Source organism: Populus alba, chromosome 17 (genome assembly GCF_005239225.2).
Source record: "Populus alba chromosome 17, ASM523922v2, whole genome shotgun sequence".
In the NCBI taxonomy this organism is placed as follows: Eukaryota; Viridiplantae; Streptophyta; class Magnoliopsida; order Malpighiales; family Salicaceae; genus Populus; species Populus alba.
In genome coordinates this window covers 19,700,507-19,727,867 of record NC_133300.1, presented here as the reverse complement: position 1 = coordinate 19,727,867, position 27,361 = coordinate 19,700,507, and the positions used below count along the sequence as shown (strand labels likewise).

Here is a 27,361-nt window from a genome sequence, read left to right as displayed (position 1 = left end):
TTTCTTTTTCTTTTTTAACCGAGAGTGTCCATATGCATACTTTAATTAAAATCACTCAAGACCTTAATATTAATAAACATGTAAGTTTTTTATAGCTTTGAGATTTATAACACTTAAATTGGTAACATCTGAATAACTAATTTAAAATCTAATAAGTTAAATTATATATTTCAGAGTTTTAAAATAACAACTTGCTGTAATTTTTTTTTAAAAAAATACACTTAGTGGGGGACAAACTATCGAGTTATTAATCAACAAAATTTGTATGGAACTCATTTTGCCCTTGATAATTTTTTTTCTTTTTAAAAAAAGATACATTTACAATGCTTTGTCATTATTATTTTTACGCTTTAAAAAAAATCAAGTTGGCTTACAGCGAAGCATGGACAAACTTTTTTAAAAGTTTCGTTGATTACTAACTACATATTTATCGAGTGAACCCTATTATAATCAAACTATCATTTTTTCTTTTTTCTTTTGTAAGTTTTTCATAACCAGATGTAAATATTCTACTAGACGTATTATAAACGTAAAATACAACAATTCAATAATATATAAAATATACTAAATTAGAAATTTAAGAAAAAAAACAAATTAGAAAATTAAGAAAAAAAAACCGTGTAATAAAAGTTGAAAGCAAATTGGCGCAGCAGGCAACACATAGATTGTACGTAACTTCTAAATAGTTGTTTGCTAGCAATATTTGTCTTTGTAAATGATGAAATGGCTACTTGGGATGCTATTTGTGTGGGGAAGTGAGACTTTTTTTTTTCATGTTGACAGGTTCAGTCTACATGATGAAACACATGGACCTACGAGGGTCCCTTTCCTTTTATACAAGTAAATGTACACAGTCGCCTACTATTACAAAGAAAATCTAAATGAATGGAAAAAGTATTGTACTGTTACAATGTTTTTTTACTTTGGTTTTTTTTTATATATATTTTTTTATGATTTTTTTAAATTATTTTTGCTTATTTTATTTTTTAATATTGAGATGGTTGAAAATTTAGTTTTGTAATTTCTTTTCCTTTTATTTTTATCTTTTTATGAGGTTAACATGATTTGCGGGTTTATCAAGGTAACTTGAATTGATCTAATAACCTACATGATTTGAGGTCAACCCAAATTAACTTACCAAATTCATGACCTGGATTATGAGATCATAATAACCTTATATCATAATAACCTTATATAAAGCAAATCAAAATAAATTATGAAGCTTAATTCTCAATCAACTCAATATTAAGGAATGAAATTAAAAAAAAATAATTGAAAAATAATAAAAATTTTGACTTGAGTTAACCTGCTAAACTCGTGACTTGAGTTAGGAAATTGAGATAATATCACAGAAAGTAAGCAAAAAAATAATATGAGTCAACTCAGGTTAAATAAAAATAAACTCGAGTCAACTGGGTTAACCCACCAGACATATGACCCGAGTCATGAGATCAAAACAACCTCATAGAAAAAAAACTAAAATAAATTATGAAGTCTAATTCATAATCAACCCAAAGTTTAATAGTGAAATTGAGAAAAAAATATCAATTAAAAAAAAAAAACCTTGAGTTAACCGAGTTAACTCGTTTCGAAGTATGAAATTAGAAAAAAAAATAATTATAAAAAAAACAAAAAAAAACTATTAAAATGAATAGTTTTTATAAGATTGTACAGTAAAAACATCATATTTTGTAGGCCTTGTTAAGGAGACTAATTCAACCCGTTTTTCTAAAATTTTGAGTATTTTTTGAAAAAGATTTAAAATAATATTTTTAGTATTTTATAAATATTTTAAGGGGTAAATATAAAGAAAAAACAATATCTAAAAATATTTTTTTAATATTGTTTTTTAAAAAAAAACTTTAAAAAATACCCTACACCAAGAAAGAAACTGCCTTATTTTCTGATACGTGTTTTGAATTATTGTCTTTGGCATGGACCCTTATCTTTGACCATTTAAATTTATTTTAATTTTAAAAGTTCTTTTTGGTGGAATTTATGTGCTTTTACGAGTGCACTAAATGGACCCATTTCAATAAAGGAGCTTAGCCGGTGCATTTCTTTGGCTTGGACCCACATCTTTGACCATTGTTTGCCCTTATTTTATTTTTACTCTAAAGTAGCCTGAATTAATTTATTAAATTCGTGATTTGAATCAGAAGATTTATATAATTTTATAAATAATTAATTTCTTATTATGAGTGCATTACAGCTGCGGAGCATCTTTGACCATTGTTTGCTTCTTTTTTCTTTTATTTTTTTACTCTAAAGTTTGTGGATGGGTCCGTAGAATTTGGGTGAACCCCTAACTTTTGCAAAGAGAGCAAACAGTTGTTTTTTCGTCTTGTAGGGTGTTTTTTTTTAGTTTTGAAAAATTGTTTAAAAATGTATTAAAATATTTTTTTTATTTTTTAAAAATTATTTTTGATAAATAATCTAAAAACATAAAAAATTTCATTTTAGGTAAAAATAAATCAAACACACCCTTATTATGAGTGCATTACAGCTAAGGAGCATAGTAAATTCTGAGTATTGATATGAAGAGGAAAAACGCCACACCCTTTACTTTATTCCGTAATGTAATTTTAACTTTGCATTCAGAAATTTGCAGCTAAAACATGAATATGTTAATACCATGACTGCCAACAATTTTCACATTCCCAATTAAGATTAATTATTTTCGATTTGATTTGATTTTTATAAAAAAAAAATTAAAATAATTTTTTTAAAAAAAAATTAAAATCAAACTAAAACTAATTCAAACCGATTAATTTTAATTATTTAAAAAAAAAAAAACAGTTTAAACCAACCATCCGGTTCTAAATAGTTGTTTGCTTGCAATATTTGTTGTTGTAAATTATGAAATGACTACTTGGGATGCTCTTTGTATGGGGAAGTGAGACTTTTTTTTCATTTAGGTGATGGAGTATTTATATAATTGACTTCATTGACTAATCAGCAGGCATCCTCCATCTCACTTGTTGACAGGTTCGGCCTACATGATGAAACACAGGGACCTAGGTCCCTTTAGTTTTATACAAGTAAATGTACACAGGGACCTAGGTCCCTTTAGTTTTATTACAAAGAAAAGCTAAATGACATGGAAAAGTACTTTACTGTTACAATGTTGTTTTTTTACATTTTTTTTATATGGTTTGTTTTTTTTTTTTTTTTTTTTTTTTATAATTTTTTTTCAAAATTATTTTTTTAATATTAAGATGGTTGAGAATTTAGTTTTGTAATTTCTTTTCCTTTTATTTTTTCTTTCTATGAGGTTAATATGACTTGCAGGTTTGTCGAGGTAGCAAATGTTGTCTCATTTTATAGATTTGACGGGTTTATAATTAAACTTGATTTTTTTATTCTATTTTTTCTCATATTGTTAAAAAAAAATTAGTTTTAGAGAAAAATTATGTTATCAAACTTTATGACGTATTAAAAATTAAAGGATATAAGAGAAACCACTGTTCTCCCAATTGCACTGAGGATTACAATAGTAATCCACACTTTTTTGCTTTATTTTTTCTTTTGGTGTTTTTTTGAATTATTGTTATGATTTTTTTAAATATATTTTTGTTGATTTCGTCTTTTAAATCGACATTGTTAAGAATTTAGCTTCGTAATTTGCTTCTTTTTTATTTTTTTTATATGAGGTTAACGTGATTTGTAGGTTTGCTAAGGTAAATTAGGTTGCTCTGGTTTTTAAGTTTGGTGAATTGTCTTTTTTTTTTTAATTGAATTTAACTTTTTTTATAGTCTATATTTTTTTTCTCATATAGTTAAAATATAGTTTTAGAGAAAAGTCAAGCTATTAAACTTTATAAAGTAAAAACAATTAAAGGGTGTGAGAGAACCTTTGTTCACCTACACACATTGTACTATGAATGACAATAGTAGCCCACAATTTTTTTTTTTTCTATATGTTTTTTGAATTTTTGTCATGATTGTTGTTTCAAATTTGTTTTTATTGATTTTATTATATTGAAATGGTTAATAATTTAGTTTCATAATTTGTTTTCTTTTATCTTACTTTTCTATAAGGTTAATATGGTTTGAGGATTTGTTAGGGTAATCCCGGTTGCCATGGTTTACGAATTTGGTGGAGTATTTTTTTTTTTTAATTGAACTTAATTTTTTTTATTGTCTATTTTCTTCTCATATTGTTAAAAAAATAGTTTCAGAAAAAAAAGTTATTTTATTAAATTTTATAAAGTCCATGGGTCTATTCACATGTTTGGTTGATTGACTTGGTTTGTGGGTCTAACAAGTTTTAATTTTTTAAATTAATTTTTTTTTTCTCCTTAGATACTAAATTAATTGGAAATTTAGTTTCATAATTGATTTCGTTTTGCCTTTTTTGAGGTTATCGTAATCTAAAAAACATCTCAGTATTGAGATTGTATTTGATTTTATAATCATCTATTTTTGTTATTTGTATAGTTAAATAAAAAATAGATTTTAATTTTTTTTATAATCCTAGTGGAGTCCATAACTCAGTTCACTGGTTTGACTTACTAGCCCGGCTTACCCGATTTATAGGTTTGACAAGTTTAACCATCGATATGATATGTTTTTTTTTGTTTTTTAATTTATTTCTTCCCAATTTTATTATTTAATATTAGATTTTTGAGAAATGTACTGCATTATTGATTTTTGTTTGCTTTCTAAAAATAATCATATTAAACAAATATTTATTTTTAAATTAATATTTAATTTTGTAAGCATTTGTTTTGTAATATGTGTTTGAATTATTGTCTTTGGCACGGAGCCTTATCTTTGACCATTGAAATTTATTTTAATTTTAAAAGTTCTTTTGGTGGAATTTATGTGCTTTTACTAAATGCACCCATTTCATTAAAGGAGCTTAGCCGGTACCCTTCCTAACTTTTGCAAATACCAAACAAAGCAAACAGTTGTTTTTTTCGTGATGTAGTGAGTTAATTATTGCCTACAAATCAATTTATTATGATGAGTGCATTACAGCTGCGGAGCATAGTAATAACTTGTTTATTTTTTATTTTAAATATATATTTTAGAAATTTTAATTTTTTTAATTTATTTTACTTTAAATAAAATTTGTCTTATTTTTTTTTTAATGTACTGTTATAAATTAAATTTGTTTTGATTTTTTATATCATTTTAATTTAAATTAAATTAGCGTGGAACCATAATTCCACCCTTGATGTTATTACTTAATCTTTATTTATATACCCAAATCTCAAGCTGCTGAAGAGGGAAAATATTGTTTAACAAATCAATATGTTCTTAACTTATTTGATTACTTATATCTTGTTTATTTTTGTGCTTTAAATTTTTTTAAAAAAAACAATTTAATTTTTTTTATTTTTTATTTTATTTGAAATTAATATTTTCTTATTATTTTAATGTAATGATATCAAAATAATATTTAAAAATAAAAAATATTTTTTAAATATATTTTTTAAAAAATATACTTTAAAAAATAATAATTATTAGACTCTCAAACACACTGTACACAACAAAACCATATAAAAAAAAGGTAACGGTGAGAGTTATCAAGGTTTTGCTGGGATATTGGATTCATGGATTTTTAAGAGTTTTAATAGACTATGGCCAGTAGTGTTTGGGCCATGGCCCAAATTAGACCTAAAATATTTTCTTTCGAGCATGGTCAGGGAGAAAAAAAAAGAAAAAAAAATAAAAATTTATCCTTACTTTGTGGTGATTGAAGGAACGAATGTATGATGGTCATCAAATCTTTTACTTCAGAAAAAATCTTCTAAATAATCTATCCTTTACTTATAACTTCCTAAGCAGTAAGCACAATAGCATAAAAGCAAGTGATGTCTCTCTCAAAACCTGAGATGCATCAGAGATCAAAGATAATCATGACCTATCCTATCTTATGTACTTTCTCAAGAGTTTTTAATTATGATAGTAATGATTCTAATTAATATTTTTAGGTTAAAAATTAGATTTAAAAATATGATAGAAAAATAGAATAGAAAGTCCTGCTATTAATGAAAAACAATCACAAAATTTGCATTTAGATCTTATTAAAAAAATAAATAGATTAAAATATACAACATGTTGCCTTAGTCTACAAGTTTGATGAAGTATTTTTTTTTAAATTGAACTTGATTTTATTAACATTTATTTTTTTCTTATATAGTTAAAAAAATAATTTAAAAAAAACAAATATTATTAAACTTTATAAAATAAATGGATCTATTCACAATTTTAGTATATTACAAGTTACATGACCCGCACGATGCCGTGGGTCAATTTTTTTTGCATTCAAAATATATATATATATATATATATATAAAAGCTAAGATTTAAAAGTGTTAGGTCTTTTTGTAAATTTATACTCAAGAGTCTTGGGTTTGGCTGCAACGCCTGGCCCAAAAGTAATATTTATAATATTAATAATAACATTAAGCTTGCATGACCCAAGTTTCTTTGATTTTCGTTTTTCTTTTTGGAATAGAAAATCTACTCAGCATGATAGCTAGCTAGTCATGCAGACCCTTAGAGTTTAGAGCAACAGCATGTTCCCATGCATTATTCACATATAAAGAAAGAGTAGATGTTCTTGAAGGGAGCGGAAATGGATGTCTCTTCGTTATGATCTTTGAAACTCATGAACGAGACAATGCAGTAAGTTTGAAATGATGTCCTTCTCCTCCCAACTTCAGCTTTCTAGTTTGTTTAGAAGGACGAGTTTATATGTTAAGCATAATTATTTAAATGATCACACACAATATTTTAAATAAGATAAGTTGAATAAAATAAAGAGACAAGCCAATAATTCAGAACAACCAAATGTTTATCAATTTATTAATGACAAATCATCACACACAGCTAGCCAAGAAAATTAAGACAGGGGAAGTTACACAAAGCAGACACTCCGAGCCTTCAGCTAATCTTTGCAAGAGACTTAACTGTCGTGGAAAATCTTGGCCGACAGGGCCTTCACAGTAGTAAACTTGAAGAAATTAGACAAACATAGAATTTAATAATGATGCATGAAGTTCAAAGAAATTTAAATTGCTGAATGAATTAGTCAACTTTGCATTTTATCATGACATAACTTGTCTTGTTCTTTTGCTCTCTAGTTAAATCTGATGGAGTTCCACTTGAACCTGCCCCTCCAAAACACAAGAGGTTTTGTCAAATAAACATTGCATTTTCTTTTCGGGGAAAAGAATTTAAATGAAAAACAAGGAATTGAAGAATGGATAAAAATTGTGAAACTAAATATGATAGATTTAAATACTCATAACCCATACCTAATCAGATGTTTTCTTCACCACTGTCATCATCGTCAACCATAATTTTACGAATATTTTTGATCTTTAGCCAATCTTCTCCTGTTCCCCTTCGCACCATTTGCTCAAACTTGAACAATCACTGATCTTAAGATTTTGAAGTTTTTTTTAAATTGATGCAATTTGGCATTTCTTTAATGTTTGGACAGTCTTTGATGATAAATGTTTGAAAGGATTCTGCAGATCCTTGAAGAAGTTGTTCTGGTAAAGCAAAAGTTGCTGGTAACGCTGCAAATATTATAATACGAAGGGAAAGGGAAAGAGGTTGAATTTTTTTCTCTTTCTCTTCTTCTATTGTCATCAAATCAAGCTTTTTACACTTTATAATAAATAATTCTTCCAGAGTAGTTAGGCATTTTATGCTTCTTGGCAGAGAAATCAAGCTATCACATCCACCAATAACCAATTTTCGAAGACTTTTAAGACCTTGCATATCTTCGCACAAATTTTCTAGATTTTCACACCCAACAATGAATAAAGTTTGAAGACACTCCAAACACCCAATCCCACCTTCTGGCAACCGCTTCTGCTTAGTAACTACAAATAAAAATCTAAGGTTGATCATGTACCTCACATCTTTAGGCAGCTCTTCTAATCCAAAACCTACAGCCAGAGCTTGCAAGTTTTGCAATTTGAAAATAGATTTTGGGAGTCTTTTTATTTTTGCGTTGCCCCCAAAATGGGTATATCTCAAATGTTTTAAGGCGTCAATCCTCTCCGGAAAAGCCTCAAATTCAGAATCATCCATTAATTCTAAAGACCGCAAATGCTTGAATTCTAACAAACATTTCTCAAAGTCTATTTTGCATGTAGGCCCCGCTATACTATCTGCAAAGACTATTGACCGCACTTGATGGAAGTTGTTTGGGAACTTGGGGAGAGTTTGATGAAAAAATGAATCAGAGTCGGTAACTGAAAAATGACGGGTCGTTTTGGAAATTTGATGGTTTTGAGAGCTTATGATTGAAAACTCATTTTGAGCCAATGATGATGCAAGATCATGCATTAAATCATGCATCTTAAAGATAGCTACATAAGTGAAATCGTCATAATCTTGGTAGAAACATCTTGAGATCAACTCGCGCACATAACGCAAGCCAACATCTTCCAACTTCTCATTTGGATTTGATGTTTGAAGAATGAGCCCATGTGCCATCCAAAATTGCACCATTAAGAGATCTCGGAACAAGTAATCTTTTGGAAAAACAGAACAATAAAGAAAGCATCTTTTCAAGTGAGTCGGCAGTCTTTGATAGCTTATTTTCAAGGCAGGTAAAATGCCATCTCCCTCTTCTTCCCACTTCTCACTGTCTCTCACCGATTCCCACTCTTTTTCTTCAGTCTTACCATACAGTTGATTCCCCATGTTAATCACTGCCAGAGGAACTTGCTTGCATTTCGCCACTATTTCTTTCCCAATTGCAACCAAATTTGGATACAACTCCATTTGCCCATCCTTGAATGCACACTTGTAAAACAACGACAGACAGTCCTCCTGACCAAGAAGACTTAGGTTGTACGCAGGAACAGTACCCATAATCTCAGCAACACGTTGACTACGGGTAGTTACTATAATCTTACTTCCACCAGCACCTTTTGATAACAAAGGCTTCAACAACAACCATTTTGAGCTTCTTCATTCCATACATCATCCAAAAGATGCAAGTATTTCCTACCATTCAGAATAGCTTCAAGTTTTTTTTCAAGTTCACCCCCATCCAAATCCGCACATCTTTCCCCAGTTGCAGATTTAATAATCTTTTGTATCACTTGTTTCAAGGAAAAATCATCTGAAACACATACCTCCATATTCAGATCAAAATGACTTTTCACATTCTCAGCATCACACACCGATTTGGCAAGAGATGTCTTCCCCAAGCCTCCCATTCCTACAATCGGAAGGACAAGAGGATGTGCACCAACAACCTTAAAAGGTGCTTCTAAAAGGCTGATGATGCGTTCTTTGTCTTCATCTCTTCCGATAAGACCGGAAAAGCTGTCAAAGGATCGGTTCATCCCTGTTTCTTCATGCAAGACATGACTACAATCAATAGCCTGCTCGCTGAGGTTGAAGTCAGACTTAAGAGATGAGATCTCAGCTAGTCTTTCTATGATCTTCTTTATCTTATGACCCATTTTTAAACTGAATGGAATCATATTAGAGCTTGAAAAGAAGCGCCGTACCTTTCTGCTGGTGCTCCCTTTAGTTTTCACCACCTGCCTTTGCAAAGTTTCGCACTCGATTTCGTCCAGCACGTCCTCTGCATCATACAAGACTTCTCTGAGCATATGGAGCCAGAGCCGAATCCTCTCTTTCTTTGATTGTTGCTTCTCAGCATCGGACAGCACCGCGTTGATGGCTTTCAATCTCTCTTCAAGACGTGCAAGGTCATCTTCAAGTCCCCATGCCAAACGAAATTCTTGAACAGCGAAAGAGCCTAACTTCCCTAAAAGGGATTTTGCAATCTCGGCTGCAAAAGCTTCTGCCATTTTTTTTTGAGTGAGGGGAGAAGTGTTTGATAGGAAGAAATGATTGAGATAAGAGTGGAGTTCCGCTTTCTGAGTGCATAGGAGTAGTCGTCGAGTCTTCTTGATCATAAAATTAAGGTCTGAAAAGTCGAAAAGAAGAAATTTACAAGAAGTTGCTAATAAGGAAGGACTAGTAATTTGGAGTTATGCAACTGTGTTGAAGCTTCTTCCATGGAATATTGACCACACATGGTCGAACTCATTTGGGGATTTGGGGAGAGTTTGATGAAAAATGAAATGGAATCAGTAACTGAAAAATGACGGGTCGTTTTGGAAATTGGTTGTTTTTGAGAGCTTATGATTTAAAACTCATTTTGAGCCAATTTAAAATTTATTTTAGAGAGCAATTATATAATTAAAATGGTGTAAGTTTTAAGAAATACATGAAAATTATATCTAATTTATAATTTTTTTTAAAAAAAAACACGACTCTGTTCAACAAGTAAAATGAACGAACAAACCAGAACAGAGCTCGCCAGAATCCTCACATGGATTTGGTTAAGGTAGCATTGCACCAGACACCTCATGTGAGGAAATTCTACGACGTCTTGCTGGGCATAGCTTGTAGACCGTTGATGCATCCAACAATTTATAAATTATTTTAAATAAAATAAATAATAATTAAAAAAATAAAAATCAAATTTAATAAATAAAAAAATTCAATTAAAAATTAATAAAAAAAGTAAATAATAATTATGAAAATAAAAACCAAAATTAATATAAAAATTAAATTCTAAGAAATGAGATTGAAAAACAAATATTATAAACAAAAAATATATATAACAATCAAAAGTTTGAGGATCAAATATAATACAATCAGTAAGTAATATGATATTTTTAAATTATTCATAACTTTCAGAAAGTGTTTTCTGTCCAAAATAAAAAAAAAACACTTTCCTGGAAATCAAGCTAAATTTTTTCTTGATCAACTTTTTTAATGACAAATAAACATATAAAAATTTTAAAAATAATTTTTCAAAAACTATTTTTCAACAAACAAACATAATCTTAAGAGTCCATGTGCTTTGATTTAGTCGTGGATTCTCTCATCTATTTCTTACTTACTCAAATCGAGACCAAGTGTTTTAGTTCAAGAGTTTTTAATTAAATGTTGGAAACCTACTTCAAAACATTGCGGGATAGTAAGCGAATCTTCTGTTTAGATTAGGTTGTTTCTTTAATGGAGTGCTCGTCAATAAATATAGATTGCATATTCTAAATTATAAAATTAAAATAACTTTATAAAAAATAAATTATAAAAAAAATAAAATAATCAATTTAAATTATCCTATCAAACTTATAACTCAATCATGATATTAGAATAATCTTATATAAAATAAATTAAAATAAATATTTTAGTATAATTTTCAATCAACTTATTATTAAAAAAATAAAATTAAAAAAAAAATAATTTAAAAATGAGCTTATGCATTTGTTAAAACTCAGTTGGGGATCTTGGAAATTGTTTCCTCATAATCTTATAACGCAAGCTAGCATGTTGCAAGCTATCATTTGGACTTTAATTGAATGAGTTTAGATTTTTTATTTATTTAAAAATATATTAAAATATTTTTTGTATTTTTAAAAAATATTTTTTAATATCAATTCATTAAATAAAATAATAAAACAAAAAAAATAATGTTAAGCAAAAAATTTAATTTTAATAAAACATTTTTTGAAACGCAATTCAACCAATATCCTAGAAGTAGTAATCTTTTGAAAAAATGAAACAACAAAGAAGGCATCTTTTCAAGACATTGCATATCTTCGCACAAATTTTCTAGATTTTCACACTCATAGATGAGTAAAGTTTGAAGAAATTTCAGGCAACCAATCCCACCTTTTAGCAACTGCTTCTACTTAGTAACTAGAAATAAATATCCAAGGCTTATCATTATAATAAATACTATAATTAACAAATAATATAAATTAAAGTTTATAATTTGAAAAGTTATAAGATTAAAGTGTACGTTTAGCCCCAAGTTTAAAAAACCCATCTTTTTTTGTCATGCCTTTCATTTTAGTCTCATATCTTTGAATCCTGCACTTCCTTAATAAATGAACTTTAATTGGCCATTAATTTTAGCCTATAAGGATAGTAATAAAAAAGAAGAAGAAGAAGAAGAAGAGCGACCAAAAACAAAAAAAAATCATTGTCGCAATCCATAATTATGCGTAGGGTCAAAGGGAGGAGTGTTAACCTGCCCTCCCTTCGCCGCCTACAGAGAAAGGCCCATTGGTCGATTGGTTAAGTCTTCGTTCCTCTTTTTTCTAAAGTTCTTAAGACGGTTAGGTAATAATAACAGGGTATTATGAATTGGATAGGGCAGGAGGTACTGTAATCTATTTTAGAACCCCGTGGGAAACCGACACAAGTAAACCTGCGGGAAAGGAAAAGCTATCAATCGCAATAGGCGCAGGAGATCAAGTCTTAAGTCTAGCATTACTTTAGTTCAAGAGTGAACAAGGAAGTGCAAGGCTAGCTGGCAGCTGTCTGATGAGTTCATCGCTCTCTATGGCCATTTGTCTTTAAGCTCTAGGCTAGTTAGAATGGTTATGACATGTGGATCCGGACTCACAGGATTATGCCGCCTGGCCCCTACAACACAACTAAGGACGACAGTGGGTGCCCAAGAGGAGGCGAAGTCCTTTGAAAGCGAAAAGTCTTGTGTGCAGAGGCACGGCGAGGAGCAATCAACATCTTAAAGCAAGCAAGCAAGCTCCGGGCGAGGCAAGCAATCAAGGTTCCAATTACCTTCCGCGTTCACTTCAGATATTAAGGAAAAAGATGGCAATTCAGCATCAAAGAATATTAGAGCCGTTAGTAGCTCCCGGCTTCGAAAGAGCAAGGATGGCAAGACATGCTTTTGTCTAAATCATTTTTGAGTTCATACGCAGTCGAAACATCATAGAATTAGCTAATCCCAAGACCACCTTCATCTATGGGAAGAGTTCATATACAGCTTCAAATTCTATCTGACAATCTCTACCACTATCAAATGGATATCTATATGTCCATTTGATCCATCTGTTTCAGCCCAGATATGCTTTTGCCAAGTAAAACTCAATCTTACAATAAAAGAACATTTATGACTTTTTTGGAAATCAATTTCTTCTGATGCATTTTTTCTTTTTTTAAAAAAAATATTCTTTTTCATTGACAGAATGACTCTGTTGCCTTTAATTTTTTTAAAAAAATTTAAAATGACAACATTTTGATGTGAGGGAAAATTTCATTTTATTAAAGGTCCCCCAAGTTTGGTGTCTTTTCAAGTTTGGTTCTTGGATCTTTAATTGTTTTAGTTTTTGCAAATTTCAACTATTTTTTCTTTATTTCATCCTTTTTTTTTTTTATCAAATGTAAGTATTGTATAGATCAAAAAGTAGTAAGCAAAGCTTACGAAACAAGCTGGAAATCAGCAGAACAAAAGAACATACATAACCCGTCAAAGGGAACAAGCTCTCTTAAAAGAGAAAAAACTCTAAATCACAACCTAAATGCAAAAAGCAACAAGGAAAACGACAATGCTAGAATCAGCATACACAAAAGCAAGCGCCCAAGGCAAAAGGAAGTGCGGACGTGCGCATCGATTCCAACAAACAGCCACTAGCAAAGTGAAACTCTAGCCAATCAAAGCCATGCAGATTGTCGCACGTGTTCATGCGGCGTCGCGGCGAAAAATCAAGTTTTTCCATTTTTCTTAATCTACAATGTAAATCTATCTATATCTATGGGGATACAACAAAAATATTGTCTTTTATTGGTAGAAAATGGAATGGGAGTCGCCACCTAGTATTTTGGTCACTAGGAACCCTAACTGGTCTCAGAGATCGGGTACGAGGACTGGTTGCGTAAAGGGAAGGTATTAGCACCCCAAATACGTTCTACCTAAGGTAAGCTGCATTGTTTTATTGTCTGATAAAAACTAAGGTATTTTCGTGTTTTCCTAGTTGTTGGTCTGTCTATGGTTCAAGAAAAATCCTTCTCGGTAAGAAAGATTTTATCTTATCGGGTAAAATCCTAGCCGTTCTAACGTCCATACCAAAATTTCATTAATAATATTTAAGAATACGTTTTACGTATAAATTCGTAATCCCAAATACTAAAAGAAAACAAAAAAAAGATTTTTTGAATTTTTGAAATATTGGCCTAGTTCTCATGGCTTGAATAAACTGGTTATTAAAGCCAAAATGCATGCTAATACATATATTGTTTTGGAAATTTCCTTTGTTGTGTGAAAATATGATGTTATAATATTTATATATATATATTGGAGAGACTAGGCCGTATTTTAAAACAAAAACAATTTTTTGAAAATATTATTATTATTATTATTGTTTTGACGAAAATCAGGTATTTTAATACTGAGCTTGTATCCTTACGGTATAAAAATACAACCCAATACTAATCCACTTTGATAAAAATATGCAGAAAAATCAACAACATTTTTAGGGACTTTTTAGAATTTTTTTTGAAAGCAAAAACATTTTTTATTCTGAAAATCTTTGATATTTTGACGAAAACCGGGTATTTTTAACACTGGATTTGTATCTTTACGGTATAAAAATACAAACCAACATTAAACCACTTTGACCAAAAATATGCAGAAAATAAACAATATTTTTCAAAGATTTTTCAAAATATTTTTTCTTATTTTTATACATATAATATGCAAAGATTTTTTTTATTTTTTTTATTCTATAAAATTATAATACACACACGCCCACACACACACACACACACACACACATACACATATATATATAATTCACGTCCTGCGTGAACAGTAGGACGTGAATTATATTTCACGCCTACTGTTCATGCAGTGAACAATAGGTAAGGAGGAAGAAGAAGAAGAGGAGGAGGAAAGGAAAAGGAAGGAGGAAGAAAGGAAGAGGGGCTCACTTGGCCGAAGGGGTTTTGGCTGCTGTGATGAGGTGGTTCAGCCAGTGGTTGCAGCGGTGGAGTTGGAGGAAGACGGCGTCGGTTTCCTGTTGCAGAGGAAGGGAGAAAGAAGAAGAAAAATCTGCAGAAATTGGGTGAAAATGCTGGTTTTTGGCTGACTTTGGACCCGAATGTTTCAACCCTCAGATCATCAAATCCGACTCTATTTATAGGCTGTGGAAGAGGGCAATCTTTTCTACGTTGGGGAAAAATTTCAGCCCTTGATTCAGTTGGGAAGCATCTCAACCGTTGGCTCAAACTGTGCACCTCGAGCTGCCAAATTTGGCAGCTCCAGGCTGTGAACTGCCCGAGGTGGCCACTTTGAGCCACTCACCGGAGCCGTTTATGACTTTTTCGACCCGACCTGACCATTCTCCGGGATAAAGGGGTTTCATGCGGACATGTTGGTGTATGTTGTGTCGGATTTGGAGGCCACACGAGCCGGAAAACGCGCCTGGAAAGCAGCCACTCAGGCAGCTTTTGAGGAAGAAAGTGAACAGTAATTTAAGGCACCTTTTCCAAATTGGTCCCTAGTTTCGGATTTTCTCAATTAAGTCCCTAATTGGCCATTAAACTTCAATATTTATGCAATTAAGCCCCTGATTTGACTTAATAAATTCCTAAAAAATATATTTTGGCCCCGGAACTTAAAGTTCTTCTAATTAAAGCCCAAATTGACTTAAAAATCAATTTTTCTTGCAATCAAATCCTCTATAAATTCAAATAAAAAACCAATTAAGTCCATAAACCTCCAAATTTGGGCTTTTCTCCTAAAAATTCAAATTTCCTTCTCAACAGGGCTCTCATCCTTCAAGAATAAACTGTCAAAAATCCATCTTTGTATTTTTAACCTCCTTGACCGATTTTTCTGACCATTTGCTGAGCGCTTCTGCCTCCTGTTATTTTTCTAACCTCCTTTGGCTATTTATTTTATTTCATTTATTTGGGGACCCAAAAATGTGTTACAACACAGATGACTAGCTTAATCACGCCAAGTCTTTTGGATTACATATAGTCCTTGAATATTAATACCTTTTTTGATTTGGTCCTTAGCTTTTTAATTTTTAATTATTTAATGAATTTCAATTCCACTGATTGTAATTTTTCTTTGTTTTTTTCTTGTTTTTTTTTTAATTTTTTTTAAAAATTTTTTTTGAAATTGTTTTTAACTGAAATATTTTCTTCTTGTTGAAGTCTATTTTTTTAGATATTTTAGAGGGGTTAAAAATCGTGTTATAATAACATAAATAAAGAAGATTTGGAAAGTGGATTTGAAGAGGTGAATTTATCAAGGAAAGAGTAGGAGGTAGTTGTGGTGGTTTAGAGAGTGAAGGCGCCGACGTCAATGGTTGCTGATGGTAGTAAGCGAAGAAAAGATTCAACAACATAAATACACAAAATTTGAAACATGTTATTCCATGCTAAAAACACTCTTGAGATGAATTTCTGCATGTAAAATACACAAATTTCTGCATGTAAAATAAATTTAAAAAATAATATTATTTTTATTTATATTTTTTATATAAATACTTTTATTAACCTTATTGATTTTAAATTCATTTAATAATATAACATTGTCAAACTTTTCACAATTATTTAGAAGTTTATTTCAAACTATATAATAACTTAATAAGTTTTAATTTTTTTTAACAACAAACATTTAGGTTGTTTCATAAATAACTTTTCATCAAAATCACCATTTAAAAAATCTATTTTTCTATAAATTTGATATATTTTTAATTTGTTAATTACATATAAAAGTTATTATTAACATAAATACATACTTATTATTAACATAAATAAGTATGTAGCAATTTGTTTTTGTTTGAAACCTTTCATAATAAATCTTACTTTTAATTTAATTCACAAATATCATCAACATTTCAAAGCACTCTTAAACTAATTCACAAAAATCATCTTCTTGCTATAACAAAACTGACACCGCACCAACCAACCTTGACTGCTATTGCTTAAGATCTCTCAACATTGCAAGATGCCGACATATTTGTTAGTTAATAGTTTTTTTAAAAAAAAAATTAACCACATATTTGTTGTTATCCAAAATTAACATCCATCAATATAAATAATGCAATAACATAATTTTTATTTGTATATTTTATATAAATACTTTTATTAACCTTACTAATTTTAAATTTATTTGACAATATAATATTATTAAACTTTTCATGCAATTATTTAGAAGCTTGTTTCAAACTATATAATAACTTAATAAGTTTAAAATCTTTTGTTTTTCCTTAACAACAAATCTCTTAAATTGTTTCATAAATATCTCTATGTCAAAATCACCATTTAAAAAAACAAAATTTCCATAAATTTGATGTATTTCTAACTTATTAATAATTAAAACAACTATTAATGTACATATAAAAATTATTATTAACATAGATAAATATGTACCAAAATATTTTTTTTTTTTGTTGTTTGAAACTAAATCTTGCTTTGTATTTTTTAATGGTTCTATTACCTTTCAGTCTTCTCTTGTAGATCTATTTATAGCCTGGTAGTGAATGAATTTTTGGATGGTGAGTATAGATCTTTCATCAATAGACCTATGCTATTTTTCTTTGATTTCATGTTCAATACTTGATTTATATATATAAAAGAAATCCATATACACTATCAATGAATACACAATACACTCCAGAGTTAGAAACGATAAGCTCAGTTTGGCAGTCATAGAGCCTGTCGAAGTAGAGAAGCTGGTTAAAGTTTGTGCATTTGACTGGTGGATAGTTGGGATTGTTGATAGATTTTCCAGCAAAGATTTTGAGTGCTAAAAACAAGCAGGTTGAGGGGATAACAGTGAAGGTGAAGATGACAGAGAATGTCCATTTCTTGGAATGAATGACAGTTGAGATAAGGCAAATATGTGTGGGGGAATAGCTTTAAATCTTGGCCTAGAAGCAAGGAAAATGACATGAACGGAACAAAAAGGAGCACTCCTTGTCTTTTGCGCAAGGAATATCTGTATAGTGATGATCCAAATTCAAGTCACTAATGCTAAATTAAAGCTTGTTAGGGAAGGAGTCGGGGTGGTTGTGGTGGTAAAGATAGTGAAGGCGGTGTTAAAAATTTGGTTTTTCTAGTTATAGGAAGCTAGAAGTTTTGTTCGAGGGTCATTTTATTTTGCAAGAAGATGGCTGTGGCTGTGGCTGTGGCTGTGTTGATGAGTGACTTGTCTTGACGGCAAGGTACGCAGTGGTAATGTTTGTTTGAAAAAAAAAAATGAAAAAACAGTTTTTCAAAATTAGTTTGGATCAAGGGGTGGTTTTGGAGAGTGTTAGGTATTTTTATTTAAAAATATATTAAAATATTTTTTTATTTTTTAAAAATTATTTTTATCAGGTATATATTAAAAAAAAATTAAATAAATAAATAATTTATTTAAGCAAAGAAATTTCAAAATTTAATGAAAAACAGAGTGTAAAAATTTATTAATTTTTAATATGTTATTGGATGTCTTTTCATTAAGATCTTTGAAGCTCATGAATGAGACATTGCAGTAAGTTTGAGATTCTTGATGACTGTTGTATTATTAGAAACAAGAAGCATAATTTGGATTGACCCTCTCATGCCTAACTTTTATCATACGGATAAAAGTTAACATGGCTTGGAGTATCTTGCTCACCTAAGATGGTACATTAAATGCCTAAAATTGGACAGAAGGACCAGATTATAAGGTATATTTGGGATTGTGATAGTAGTTGCGGTTGAAAATATTTTTCGTTTAGAAATATATCAAAATAATTTTTTTATTTTTTAAAAATTATTTTTGAGATCAACATATCAAAACGATATAAAAACATAAAAAAATTAATTTTTAATTTCAAAATTTGAAGGAATGCAGTTTGGATTGCGTTCCTAAACAGACCATAAATATAGATTTAGGAGGAGGGTTATATTAAAACAAATAATCTACAGAGGGACGCATTAGATAAAACATAAAAGTTCAAGGATGTGAAACTAAATTAACCCCAAAAGGCTAAAAGCCTAAAACTACCTGCTCCTTTGTCCCACTAAAATGATCTTCCTCTTCCTCAACCCCCAAAGCAACCGTCCTCTCTTATTCTCACTTGCTCAGAGACAAAAACACTTGAATGTGGATTAGTTTTTTGTACTTGTGCATATTCCAAATGTTTGCATTATTACTCAGTCTAAAGGATAAATTGAGATGGCCAGTGAAAACTTTCAGATTACTTCCAAATCATTCAGATTACTTTGCTAATGGACAAGTTGAAATGGCTAGTGAACACCTTTAGTTTTAGCGATATTGGAAGAAGTTTTGAAGCTGATGCTGTTTAGTTATCAGAATCATTTACATTACTCTGGCTGCCAAAACTCTCATGTATGTAATGTTACTAGCTAGTTGATGTTACCATAGATTTTCACTGCCCTGTAAAGTTATTGCAGCATATGTTATCCAACACTCCTCTGCAATAACAGTCTAATGTGACAACTAGAGTGCCAATCACATTTGAAATTATTATTTTGTGCAGTATTTATGTAGCTGCCATTACAGAATCATCTCTCCATGGTAGTAAGATGTGCGTCATCTCAAAAGACTGAGAGTTTTATATACTAACTGTGATCAGAAACCAGTGGAAGCTCAAATGGAATTACTGGAAGTGAGGCCATCAGATTAGAGCTAGGTTGCTGATTCTCGATGACTAAAGAGGTAAGTTTATTTTCCAATCAAGAATCAAATTACATTTATAGTGCAGCTTTCAGGCAGACCTCTAATGGAAGTTTCTTTGATGTTTCAGCTTTTTAGTTTGTTTAGAAGGAGGAATTTATATGTTAAGCATAATTATTTAAATGATCACACACAATATTTTAAATAAGATAAAGAGGCAAGCCAATAATTCAGAACAACCAAATGTTTATTAATTTATTCATGACAAGTCATCACACACAGCTAGCCAAGGAAATTACACAAAGCAGACACTCCAAGCCTTAAGTTGATCTTCGTAAGTGACAAAATGTTGTAGAAGATCTCAACCGACAGGACCCTCACAATAGTAAACCTGAAGAAATTAGACAAAAATAGAATTTAAGAATGATGTATTAAGTTCAAAGAAATTTAAATTGCTGAATGAATTAGTTAACTTTGCATTTTATCATGACACCCACGACATGCCTTGTCTTGTTCTTTTGCTCTGGTTAAATTTGATGGAGTTTCACTTGAACCTACCCCTCCAAAACACAAGAGGTTGTTTAAAATAAACATTGAAAAGAATTTAAAAGGAAAAAAAGGAATTGAAGAATGGATAAAAATGTGAAACAAAATATGATATATTTAAATACTTATAACCCGTACCTAATTAGATGTTTCTTTACCACTGTCATCATCTTCAACCTTGATTTTAGGGATATGTTTGATCTTGGGCCAATCTTCTCCTGTTTCCCTTCGACATTTTTTGCTCAACCTTGGACAATCACTGATCTCAAGATTTTGAAGTTTCTTTAAATTGCCGATGCACTCTGGCATTTCTCCAATGTTTGGACACTTTTTGATGATAAATGTTTGTAAGGATTCTGCAGATCCTTGAAGAAACTGTTCTGGTAAAGCAATAGTTGATGGTAATCTGTTAAATATTACAAGACGAAGGGAAGGGGAAAGAGGTTGAATTTTTTCCTCTTTTTTTTCTTTTATTGTCATCAAATCAAGCTTTTCACATCTACGAATAAATAATTCTTCCAGAGTAGTTAGGCATTTTATGCTTCTTGGCAGAGAAATCAAGTTATAACATCTACCAATAACCAATTTCCGAAGACTTTTAAGACCTTGCATATCTTCGCTCAAATTTTCTAGATTTTCACAATAACGAATGGCTAAAGTTTGAAGACACTCCAAACGCCAAATCCCACCTTTTGGCAACCGCTTCTGCTGAGTAGTTAGATCTAAATATCTAAGGCTGATCATGTACCTCACATCTTTGGGCAGCTCTTCTAATCCTTGACCTGTAACCAGAGCTTGTAAGTTTTGCAATTTGAAAATAGATTTTGGAAGTCTTTTTATTTTTGAGTTGTTCCCAAAATAGAGATATCTCAAATGTTTCAGAGCTTCAATCCTCTCTGGAAAAGCCTCAAATTCAGAATCATCCATTAATTTCAAAGACCGTAAATGCTTAAATTCTGAAAAACATTTCTCAAAGTCTGTTTTGCATGTAGGTCCCCATGCCAAACAAAATTCTTGAGCAGCAAAAGAGCCTAACTTCCCTAGAAGGGATTTTGCAATCTCGGCAGAAAAGCTTCTGCCATTTTCTTTTTGAGTGAGGGGAGAAGTGTTTGATAGGAAAAAATGATGGAGATAAGAGTGGAGTTCTGCTTTCTTTTCTGAGTGGAGAGGAGAAGTCGTTGAGTCTTCTTAATTAAAATGTAAAATGGCTCCATGGATCGCTTGTTTAATTGGTTGTTCCCCTGTTCTCTTTCTTTTCTTTTCTTCATTATATTAGCGATCCTTAATTGTTTTTTTGAGTAGTTGACCAAGAAGCTATGAATCCACCCTACGTGTTATCTACTTAATCTTAATTTATGTACCAAGTTGAGGAGGGAAAATAATAATTAATAAATTAAATACATTATTAACTTATTTGATACATTATATTTGATATCAATTGAAATTGTGGCTCGGAAAACAGGGATATGTTTGTCATTTAATATCATGGCTGCCAACAGTTTCCACATTTCACACCGAGGAATCACTAAAATGCAAAGTCCACATCCCAGTAAAATGCAAAGTCCACCGTAAAGTATCCACGCGTCCAAATTGACTTCATTGACTAATCAGCAGGCATCCTCCATCTAACGTGTTGACAGGTTCAGCCTACATGACGAAACACATGGACCTGCGTGGGTCCCTTTACTTTTATACAAATAAATGTACACAGTCACCCATATTTGACCATATCCTTAAGTGACCCTTAATGCTTTGAAAAAAAAATGCACTGCCCAGATTTACTCAGGCGACCTGCTGTCGCAAAAAAACCGAGTTAGTTTCTATTTTTAATCATATCTGGATTAAATATATACAGATGAATTAGGAAAATCACAGTGATTTTTTTTACTTAGAACTTCCTAAGCAGTAAGCACAATCGCATAAACAATCCTTGTAGAAAAGCAAGTGATGTCTCTCAGAATTTGAGATGTAGCAAAGATCAAAGATGATCATGACCTATCCTATCTTATGTACTTTCTCAAGAGTTTTTAATTATGATAGTGATGATGCTAATTAATTATATTTAGGTCAAAAATTAGATTTAAAAATATGATAAAAAAAAAAAAAGAATAGAAAGTCCTGCTATTAATGAAAAACAATCACGAAATTTGCATTTAGATCTTATAAGAAAAATTAAATAGATTAAAATATACAACCTGTCGAGTTTGATAGAGTATTTTTTTTTTTAATTGAACTTGACTTTATTAATATCTATTTTTTTATATATAGTGAAAAAATAGTTTTAGAAAAAATATATTATTAAACTTTATAAAATCCATAGATCTATTCACAACTTTAGTATATTACAAGTTACATGACCCGCACAGGTCAATTGTTTTTGCATTAAAAATATATATAAAAAAAAGCTAAGATTTAAAAGTATTATGTCTTTTTACAAATTTATATCAAAGAGTCTTGGATTTGGCTGCAACGCCTGACACATGAGTAATATTTATAATATTAATAATAACATTAAGCTTGCATGACCCAAGTTTAAATGGGTCTGGCCAAAATACCAGATCTAATAGGCTTGAATGTAGGTATGACTGTAAGGTCATTTCATAAAAGTGTGATAATTAAATAGATTAATTAAAAAGAAAAAAACCAACAACAAGAAAAAAATTAATGAAGAAAAAGAAAAAAAAAATTGAATCAATTGGGTTAACCTTCAAACCAGATTAACACGTCAAACTTAGGATTCGTGACATGAAAGTTTGATAATTAAATAAGAAAAAAAATAAACAGGTTAACCTAGAATTAACTGGATTAACCCGTCAAACTAAGTTAACCCATCAAGTTCGAGATACGTGTCATGAAAATCTGATAATTAAATAGAAAGAAATATAACATTAACAAACTAAACTAAACGAAAAAAATAATTAAAAAGAAAAAAAGCAAAAAATAATAATTCTAAGTTAACTTGTCAAACCAGGTTAATCCGTCAAACTAGGAATTAGTGTCATGAAAGTCAGATAACTAAATAAAAAAAATAACACTAACAAACTAAATTAAACAAAAAAAAATTCATCAAAAGAAAATAACAAAAAGAAAAAAGCAAAAAAAAAAAAAAACCATAATTAAAGGCATAAAAAACAGAAAAAAAAACAAATTTTTTTATAAAAAAAAATAGCTCAGTTTTTCACTGCGGATTGCATTGTGCAGTGCACATTGAAATACATAGCAATTTTAGTATATGTTATAATGTAATTTCTTATGCATTTTTTCTATTCTTTTATCAATTTTTTTAACATATTTGTTTATTGATAGAATAATACGGTTGCATTTAAGTTTTGTTTTTTTTAATTCAAAATGATAGCGTTTTGAATTGCAGCAAAATTTCTTTTTTTAAAGGTCCCTTAAGTTTGGTGTCTTTTCAAGTTTGGTTCTTGCATATTTTAATTGTTTTATTTTTGGCCAATTTCAACCCTTTTTTCTTTATTTTTTCTTAAACTTCATCTTGATTGCATTACATATAGTCCTTAAATATTGATGTGTTTTTCAAATTGGTCCTTAGCTTTCAAATTTTTCAATTATTTAACGAATTTCAATCTCCCCACTGATAGTAATTTTTTTCTTTTTTTTTCCTGTTTTTTTTTTAAATATTTGTTAATTGAAAATATTTTTTTCTCGTAATATATTTTTTTAGATATTTAAGAAGGGTTCAAAATCGTGTTATAATAACATAAATAAAAGAAGATTTGGAAAGTGGATGTAAAGAGGTGAATTTATCAACGAAAGAGTAGGAGGTGGTTGTGGTGGTCTAGAGAGTGAAGGCGGCGACGTCAATGGTTGCTGTTAGTAGTAAGCGGTGATATTTTATTTTTTATTTTTTTTTAAGGCGGCGACGTCAAAGTTTGCAAGAGTGTTGCTTGCCTCAGGTAGAGTAGACAAATAAAATATAACAGAGATCTAAAACCCTTGTTTTTATGACAAAATGTTGAGTTTTAAGTTTACTTTGGCATTAGGAATCCATCAAACTTGAGTCCTCCCTTCTCTCTTGGTTTGCAAGGATAAGTTCCGTTAATTGTCCGAATTAGAATGAAGATGTAATTAGAGTTAGTTAACTTCAATAATGGGAGATTAATTTGAGAATTACTTTAGTAATATGTACAAAAAAAAATTGCCTAGCTTTCACATAAAATCCTTCATTTTCTACATGATTTCAATACCCTCTTTGCGAATTTAATTAATTAAATTCACTCAAAATCAAAACTTTAATTTATTCACTAAATCACAAATTAACACATAAATTAAAAATAGTAATAATAATAATATTAACTTCATAAAATTAACAATATTTTAAATAAGATAAGTTGAATAAAATAAAGAGACAAGCCAATAATTCAGAACAACCAAATGTTTATCAATTTATTGATGACAAATCATCACACACACCTAGCCTTACACAAAGCAGACACTCCGAGCCTTAAGCTGGTCTTCGTAAGTGACAAACTGTTGTAGAAGATCTCAACCGACAGGACTCACAATAGTAAACCTAAAGAAATTAGACAAAAATAGAATTTAATAATGATGTATTAAATTCAAAGAAATTTAAATTACTGAATGAATTAGTTAACTTTGCATTTTATCATGACACCCACGACATGCCTTATCTAGTTCTTTTTGCTGTAGTTAAATCTGATGGAGTTCCGCTTGAACCTGCCCCTCCAAACCACAAGAGGTTGTGTCAAATAAACATTGAAAGAATTTAAAAGGAAAAAAAGGAATTGAAGAATGGATAAAAATGTGAAACTAAATATGATATATTTAAATACTTATAACCCGTACCTGATCAGATGTTTCTCCACCACTGTCATCACCGTCATTCTTGATTTTAGGGATATGTTTGATCTTGGGCCAATCTTCTCCTGTTCCCCTTCGACACCTGTTGCTCAAACTTGGACAATCACTAATCTCAAGATTTTGAAGTTTTTTTAAATTGCCGATACACTCTGGCATTTCTCCAATGTTTGGACACTTATTGATGATAAATATTTGTAAGGATTCTGCAGATCCTTGAAGAAACTGTTCTGGTAAAGCAATAGTTGATGGTAAGTTGTCAAACATTACAATACGAAGGGAAAGGGAAAGAGGTTGAATTTTCCCCTCTTTCTCTTCTTCTATCGTCATCAAATTAAGTTTTGCACAATTAAGAATGCAAAGTTCTTCCAGAGTAGTTAGGCATTTTTATGCTTCTTTGCAGAGAAATCAAGCTATCACATCTAACAATAATCAATTTTCGAAGACTTTTAAGACCTTGCATATCTTCGCACAAATTTTCTAGATTTTCACAATAACTAATGAATAAAATTTGAAGACACTCCAAACACCCAATCCCTCCTTCTTGCAACCGCTTCTGCTTAGTAGTTAGATCTAAAAGTCTAAGGCTGATCATGTACCTCACATCTTTGGGCAGCTCTTCTAATCCTTCACCTGTAAACATAGCTTGCAAGTTTTGCAATTTGAAAATAGATTTTGGGAGTCTTTTTATTTTTGCGTTGCTTCTAAAATAGAGATATCTCAAATGTTTCAAGGCGCCAATCCTCTCCGGAAAATCCTCCAATTCAGAATCATTCGTTAATTCCAAAGATCGCAAATGCTTAAATTCTAACAAACATTTCTCAAAGTCTGTTTTGCATGTAGGCCCCATTATACTATCTGCAAAGACTATTGACCGCACTTGATGGAAGTTGTTTGGGAACTTGGGGAGAGTTTTATGAAAAAATGAATCAGAGTCAAGGACGACTGACAAATGACGGGTCGTTTTAGAAATTTGATGGTTTTGAGAGCTTATGATTGAAAACTCATTTTGAGCCAATGATGATGCAAGATCATGCATTAAATCATGCATCTTAAAGCCAGCTAGAAAAATCCTATCCTCATAATCTTGGAAGAAACATCTTGAGATCAACTCGCGCACATAACGCAAGCCAACATCTTCCAACTTCTCATTTGGATTTGATGTTTGAAGAATGAGCCCATGTGCCATCCAAAATTGCACCATTAAGAGATCTCGGAACAAGTAATCTTTTGGAAAAACAGAACAATAAAGAAAGCATCTTTTCAAGTGAGTCGGCAGTCTTTGATAGCTTATTTTCAAGGCAGGTAAAATGCCATCTCCCTCTTCTTCCACTTCTCACTGTCTCTCACCGATTTCCACTCTTTTTCATCAGTCTTACCATACAGTTGAGTCCCCAAGTTAATCACTGCCAGAGGAACTTGCTTGCATTTTGCCACTATTTCTTTCCCAATTGCAACCAAATTTGGATTCGACTCCTTTTGCCCTTCCTTGAATGCACACTTGTAAAACAACGACAGACAGTCCTCCTGACCAAGAAGACTTAGGTTGTACGCAGGAACAGTACCCATAATCTCAGCAACACGTTGACTACGGGTAGTGACTATAATCTTACTTCCACCAGCACCTTTTGATAACGAAGGCTTCAACAACAACCATTTTTGAGCATCTTCATTCCAAACATCATCCAAAAGAAGCAAGTATTTATTACCATTCAAAATTTCTTCAAGTTTTTTATCAAGTTCACCCTCATCCAAATCCGCACATCTTTCCCCAGTTGCAGATTTAATAATTTTTTGTACCACTTGTTTCAAGGAAAAATCATCTGAAACACATACCTCCATTTTCAGATCAAAATGACTTTTTACATTCTCAGCATCACACACCGATTTGGCAAGAGATGTCTTCCCCAAGCCTCCCATTCCTACAATCGGAAGGACAAGGGGATGAGCACCACCAACCTTAGAAGGTGCTTCTAAAAGGCTGATGATGCGTTCTTTATCTTCATCTCTTCCGATAACACCGGAAAAGCTGTCAAAGGATCGGTTCATCTCTGTTTCCTCATGCGAGACATGACTACAATCAATAGCCTGCTCGCTGAGGTGGAACTCAGACTCAAGAGATGAAATCTCACCTAGTCTTTCTATGATGCTCTTTATCTTATGACCCATTCTTAAACGGAATGCAATCTTATTAGAGCTTGAAAAGAAGCGCCGTACCTTTCTGCTGGTGCTCCCTGTAGTTTTCACCACCTGCCTTCGCAGAGTTTCGCACTCGATTTCGTCCAGCACGTCCTCAGCATCATACAAGACTTCTCTGAGATCGTTGAGCCAGAACCGAATCTTGTCATTCTTTGATTGTTTCTGCTCAGCATCGGACAGCACTGCGGTGATGGCTGACAATCTCTTTTCAAGACGAGCAATGTCAGCTTCAAGTCCCCATGCCAAACAAAATTCTTGACCAGCAAAAGTGCCTAACTTCCCTATAAGGGATTTTGCAATCTCGGCTGTAAAAGCATCTGCCATTTTCTTTTTGAGTGA

The 27,361-nt window shown here is 31.1% G+C and overlaps 2 protein-coding genes across 2 annotated transcripts; both read right to left on the bottom strand.

The window, feature by feature from the left end:
* Positions 1 to 7,729: 7,729 nt before the first annotated feature.
* Positions 7,730 to 9,800, bottom strand: LOC118040040 (putative disease resistance protein RGA1). The gene is made up of 3 exons (XM_035046908.1): positions 8,987 to 9,800; positions 7,880 to 8,903; positions 7,730 to 7,760 (listed from the first exon to the last, which is right to left on the bottom strand). Exons 1-3 carry the CDS (start codon positions 9,798 to 9,800, stop codon positions 7,730 to 7,732), a joined length of 1,869 nt encoding a protein of 622 aa, XP_034902799.1.
* Positions 9,801 to 19,720: 9,920 nt separating this feature from the next.
* On the bottom strand, positions 19,721 to 27,346 carry LOC118040059 (putative disease resistance protein RGA3). The gene is made up of 7 exons (XM_073405575.1): positions 26,164 to 27,346; positions 25,423 to 26,050; positions 24,812 to 24,908; positions 24,509 to 24,518; positions 20,560 to 20,766; positions 20,232 to 20,364; positions 19,721 to 19,829 (listed from the first exon to the last, which is right to left on the bottom strand). The coding sequence occupies exons 1-7, from the start codon at positions 27,344 to 27,346 to the stop codon at positions 19,721 to 19,723; spliced, it is 2,367 nt and encodes a 788-aa protein (XP_073261676.1).
* Positions 27,347 to 27,361: the final 15 nt, after the last annotated feature.